The sequence below is a fragment of the Medicago sativa genome, chromosome 8 (assembly GCF_051527215.1).
Source record: "Medicago sativa cultivar Bolivia chromosome 8, Bolivia_mono, whole genome shotgun sequence".
NCBI classification, from domain to species: Eukaryota; Viridiplantae; Streptophyta; class Magnoliopsida; order Fabales; family Fabaceae; genus Medicago; species Medicago sativa.
The window spans coordinates 93,787,121-93,793,380 of NC_140756.1; the positions used below are offsets into that span (position 1 = coordinate 93,787,121).

The following is a 6,260-nucleotide window of genomic DNA, read 5'->3' on the forward strand; positions in this document are numbered from 1 at the left end:
ATTTTCTATTATAATATGTTTCCTTTTATTAATGATTTTTTTTTTTGTAGCAGGTAATCAACCCACCAAAACCGCCAGCTGTCCATATAATTGTTGTTTGTGCATGGTGCACAAATCTTGTATTTGTGCATACTAAATGCCACCTAAAATGGGGGGTAGGACGAAAAATGCAACAAAAATGATAATTGAAGGACGGTTTTGTTCTGTTTTAAAAGGGCAGGACCAATTTCGTGACTAGGTCAAAACACGAGGACCAAAAGTGTAATTAAGCCTTTTTTTTTGAAAACTCGGTATTAGAGTTCGATTCGAGCTGAACCAGGTTGCCTGTGAGCTTGAATTTGAATTCAAGCTGAAAAAAGAAAATTTGTGACAAACTCAAATCGAGTTTTGAGGTAAACTAATTTTTATCGAGTTGTGAGATTCTCTGCATCCATGATCCAACACTGTATAGGCGAAGGGCTTCGCAAACATGGGGTAGCATTGGCTACCCCAAAGGAAAAAAAAATCTTGAATATTTAACTTAGGTATATATGTAGCTACCCCATTAAGATATTATTTGGTTATTCCAAACAATTTTGTTGGTTAAAACAGAGATGATATTATAAAAATATTGAGAATCTATTTAGTTTAATGTCAATTATGGATAAACTTGACTTCTAAAAACTCCTTAGAGCTCAACTTTTATAAATAACTATCGTTAGCTTTTATTTTCTTTGATGCGGTTTCATTAAATATAAATAAAATTAATTAAGTTTCGTATATTAGTGTTTAATTTTTTTTTCTTCTTTATATTTGGCCCCTTCGTAAAAAGAGATTTTTTTTTCTTCTTTATATTTGGCCCCCTCGTAAAAAGAGTGCTAGTTTCGCCGGTGTAACACTAAGAATGTCATTTGTTTCCCCATCAAGTCGAACCAAGACTCTAATAATATTATTGGGTCATAGGGAGAGTCTCACTAGGTTGGATAATCTTATCGAGTTAAGTAAGTGCAACCACACAAGTGAATTGAACACTACATTTTCACACTTAACTTTAAACATTAGATTTATGAATCATTTTATTTGTATGTTGTTCAACTTCAACTCTTTTATTAAACGTAAAACTTTAACTTACACTTGCACATCACGTCAACTCATTTTGTTTATGTTTTATTTATTAGGTTTCTCATTTTTTATGGGATATATATAAATTTCTCTGTCGTATAGTACTCCCTCCATTCCTTTTCTTTTGATGTTTTAGAACTTAAACTTTATTCCAAAACTTTTGATGTTTTAGAATTTTTAATACTTTTTATCCAATTTTACCCTTGTTGAAAAACACACTTTAATAGTAATCAAATAAGTTGGGACTATTGACTTATCACAATTGAATTAAAAAATGGGTAAAATTTGTAAAAGGAGTACAATTGCACAGCTCCCACGTTCAATTTAAAGTCATGTGATAAGTTTGAGAAAATTGGAAGTTTAAATAATAAATGCAATTTGTGTGGTGAGTGTCAATAATTAAGGTGATTAGAATTTTGAGAAAAAAAATCAAGGAGTAAGTAAGGGTATTTTAGTATAAACCATACAATTATTCATTTAATTTAATGATTCCTTAATATTTGTGGAATCACCTAAAACATCAAAAGAAAAAGAATGGAGGGAGTATAAAGTATAATGGGAACGCATTTATATTATTTATAAACTTAAAATATCAATAAAGTGTTAATTAATAATTTCTTCATTTATTATAATTTAATCTACCTACTTTCTCATTTCAATATTTTGTTAATAACGATGTTTTATCACCTTTGTCAAGAAAAAAATGTTTTATCATCAAAATTAGTATATTTAATAATTATTTGATAAGTTTTTTCTGAAAAATTAAATAGATTTTCTTTAATAAGGGTACACAATCTTCAAAAGCAATTGACTCAGTCTTCGTCAGCTTAGCTCAGTTGGTAGGGACAATGAATAATATATGCAAGTTCTAGAATTCAAACCCCGACTCAAATGGTTTAAAAGAAGTTACTAAAAAGATAACTTAGATAACCTGGTGCTAAGGGTGTAAGAAACTTAGAGCCGACCCTAGGCATATGTTAGAGGTGCGACGACCTAGGGCTCAGTTTTGTAGGGGACCTAGTTTTTTTTGCTGTTGCAAAACTACTTCATAAGATCCCAAACACTAACATATTTAAGGTCAACTGACCTTCAATTTTTTTTTTGAAATTTCTTTTCTCACCCTACTCACTTCTCAAACGCCTTTAAATTGATCAATTTTTTTTGTTTGGATTTTGTAATTCGAAGCTTATTTGTTGTATTTCAGATTTTATAATCCGAATTGTGATTAACTAGTTTTTTCAAAATAGTAACATACATTAATATTTTTTTTTCAAAAAGTTGCATAAATTATTAAAATGACATAAATGAAAATGACAATTTAAAGAGACATAATACTAATTGTCAAAAATTGAATACATTTTATTATTTGATCAAGAATTCATAATACATTTAAATTAACATAATATTTATCACAGTAAATTATTTGATCAAGAATTCATAAAAATCAACTATTTTTTTATTGTTGTTTATATGACAATTACTTTTGTGAAAAATAGATTTGAGGAATCGGAGACATTTGAAATGATTTTGTATTTCAAAATGCTTGAAGAAACCGTAGTCTTATGACTTCCAGATAAAAGTGAAACTTTTTTTTTTGTTGATATTTTATAAAACAATTGTAGATTCTCAATGGTGATCTATATATCATAGTTTTATTAGGGCTGATTTTTTTAGATACGTTTGATATGTCTACATATCGTTTTACTTAGCTTTGTTGGATTTAGTTTGACCCCCAACTTTTTTGGTTTTCTTATCCTTTTTTATTAATAATATATAAGATGAGATGCTTTTGACACGCGATATTTTGGGATCTCATAATTAAAGGACATAGATGCAACACTTATTCTTATATGGAGGGGAGTACATAAAATGAAGACGTATTCTCTCCCACGAAACTTCTCAACACCTCTTTACACCATCTTATTTCTCTCTCTTAATTATTCTCTATCTCTTATTTTTTTCATTATTTTCTATCATCTCATCTCGCATTTCAGTCCTCTTACCATATTAATAAGAGTCTTTTAATAAAGGGTTAATAGTGTTTTATCCCTTGTACTATATGTCATTTAAGGTTTTCCCATGTAAATTTTTTTTGTTTAGATTCCTTCTTTGTAAAATAAAGATTCTCCAAAATAATCTCTTGACCCATCTAACTCATCAGATTCACTTACGTGGCGTGCTGAATTGGATATGATTGTATAAAAGAGATAAGGTGACATGCTAACTTGAAATTTTTAATTCTTTTTCATTTAATTTTCTAGGATCTGCCATTTTTATTAATTAATAATTATTTTAAAAAATCAAAAACATAATCTGGATTTCTATCTTCTCTCTCGGTTCCCTTTCTTCTCATCATCCCTTATCTCTTCTTTCTTTAATCCATTCTCATCCTCCTTCTTTTATTTTCTCTTCTATTCTCTTCTTTTCTTTTTGATTTCTCTCTTTTCTGATTTTTTTTCTCTCTTTTTTTTACGTCCTCCGGTTTTTACAAGAAATATAAGGGATAATTTTTTTTGTCCTTTTTATAAGAAACATTGACCAATATTCAAGTGTATTTGAAACTAAATTTCATTTGTGCCCTTATTTATTATGAGAGAGAATATTAAAAGTAAGTAAGTTGGTGGAATGAAGAGTAATTAACTTAGGGGTATTCATGAGAATTTTTTAAATGTAAAGGTGTATTAAATAAAAATAATTATTTTCAATGTATTTCCTTTGTTTTGTTGATTTATGTCTTTTGTTTCTTATAAAAAAAGATCGGAGGAAATATTTCTCTATTTTCTTATTAATTCTTGACCCTTTTATGATTTTTTCCCTTTTCTCTAATCAACCTTTCTCCATCTCATTCTACTTGATGAGTTATTGTGTTGTTATTGTTGTTGCGTTGTTGTTGATGTGTTGTTGTTGTTGTTGATGAAGATGATTTTTTTTTCTTCACTTTTTTCCACTTCGATTTGCTTCAGATCTGATCTATACATGAATTTATCCCTGCTTCAGATTTGAACTATACATGAATTTATATAGTGACATTCTTCTTTTGGTTAAGGGGTTTTGTATTGATATTTTTTTCCTATGAGTTTATGATTTCTTAATGTTCAATAATTTGTGACGCCAAACACTGTATGTTGACATTGTCCTTAGAAACAACTTCGATTATCTAGTGACATTCTCCTTGAAATGTTGTATCCAAACATTGCATGTTGAAGATGCCTCTGCAATTTCCGTGATTTGTGAAGATGAAGATTGGGGTTGGAAGGTATGAAGAAGAAGATTGAGATAATTTCATGAATTTTGGGTTTTTTTTTATTTTTTTAATTAATTAATGATGTGTCACACAATTATACGTGTGGACAAATTAAAAAAAATGAAAAATGAAAATAAATATCCACGTCAGCGAATCTGGTGAGTCAGATGCGTCAATGGGGTATTTTGAAGAATCTTTATTTTACAAGGACAAATCTGAACAAAAATTTTTTACAAGGAAAAACTGTAAATGACCTATAGTACAGGTAAACATTATCAACCCTTTAATAAATGATACTGATTTTATCAATTAAATCAATCTAAATAAATGTGAGAGAAGGAGTACACAAAAAGAGGACTTGGATTCCTTAAAATAAAAAAAAAGGACTTGGATTCTCTCTCACAAACCTTCCCTACATCTCTCTAAAACATTTTATTTTTATCTATCTCTCAATAATTAATTTCTCTTCTAATTATTTCATTATTTTCGCTCATATTCACTCACCTTTCACTTACATAATTTTTTTTTGTCGAGGATGTGTACACGTTGGAAAGGAACTAAATGATGGTAAAACAATAATAATAACGATTAAATATGTTTTTATTTCTTATAAATATACCAAATTTTGGTTTTAGTATTTTTAAAAACTTTCTTCGATTTTTAGTCCTCACAAAATTTTTAATCATCACTTTTGATATCTCTATTTTAAAGTCAACTAATATATTTTTTAATGAAATTGTGTAAAAATGTGAAGAATATTGTAAAAATCTCACAAAAAATAGAATATTTTTAACAAAACATGAATTAAATGTGAATTTTTAACCGCAAAAAATATAAAAATTCATATTTAATTTAGGTTATGTTAAAAAATTCTAATTTTTTAGAAAAATTCGTAAAATATTATAAACTTTTATGCAAATTTTTATTTAAAAATATGAATCCTACGTAAAAAATAATACTTAGAAACTAAAAAGATATTTCATTTTGATAATAATAACACTAATATAATAGGGAGAAGGTCCCCACTCTTGGAGGGAGAATATGCAAGATAAGGTAATAGGCCATAAAATCAAATAAAATATAAACAAATGGTGATAAGGTTGTATTGGTAGGAAATGCAGTAAGCACCTTCATTTACATCCACAAGTTGAATACACTTAAAAGGTTAGCTCCATCCATATGTGAGTGATAGCTAGAATTGATAAAGAAAACAAGATGAAAAATCTTAGCTTGAAATTAAAGCTCCAGCTTCCAAATTCCTCCAACCCCTCTTGTTCTCTTTTCACTCCAAAAGTATTTATCAAACCCATCAAAGTATTAGGCATTAAAAACTTCAAAAACCCACCTTCAAAATATGCAATAAAACTTAGAGAAGCTTCTCCAATTTTCCTCAAACACACACCAACTGTGGAAGATGCACAAAGGGCACCATCAATGAAACTTCCATTTCTTGAAAATGAGAATTCAAAGATTGTGATAATAGGAGCAGTTTCTCTTGGAATTTTGTTGGTTCTGAATGGAATGGATGAGCAAAAGGCATTGGCTTTTGGACCTGAAGGACCACTTCTGGAAGAAGAGTTTTGGGACAACGTGAGAAGGTATGGTTTGTATGCACTAACTGTTAGTACAGGTGCAATATACACAATCTTGGTGCCTATATTTGAGCTTCTCAAGAATCCAATTACTGCAATTCTCATCATTGCTATTCTTGGAGGTGGTTTCTACATTGTTTCTCAAGTCCTTACTGCTATGGTTGGCGTTTCTGATTTTAGTTATGATTATGCAAACTAGATATATAGTTTATTTGTCAAAGCAATGTTTTTGAATCCATACTAGTTTTATTTAATTTGTACCATAGTAAACTCGGTTTAAAGTCCTGCATTGAATGGAATGAGATATTACAATTGATTGAAAA

General features: G+C 28.9%; 1 protein-coding gene across 1 annotated transcript; it reads left to right on the forward strand.

The window, feature by feature from the left end:
• The first annotated feature begins 5,535 nt into the window (after window positions 1-5,535).
• Window positions 5,536-6,260, forward strand: LOC146903541 (uncharacterized). The gene has a single exon (XM_085736109.1). It carries the CDS (start codon window positions 5,561-5,563, stop codon window positions 6,134-6,136), a length of 576 nt encoding a protein of 191 aa, XP_085592235.1. The 5' UTR covers window positions 5,536-5,560; the 3' UTR covers window positions 6,137-6,260.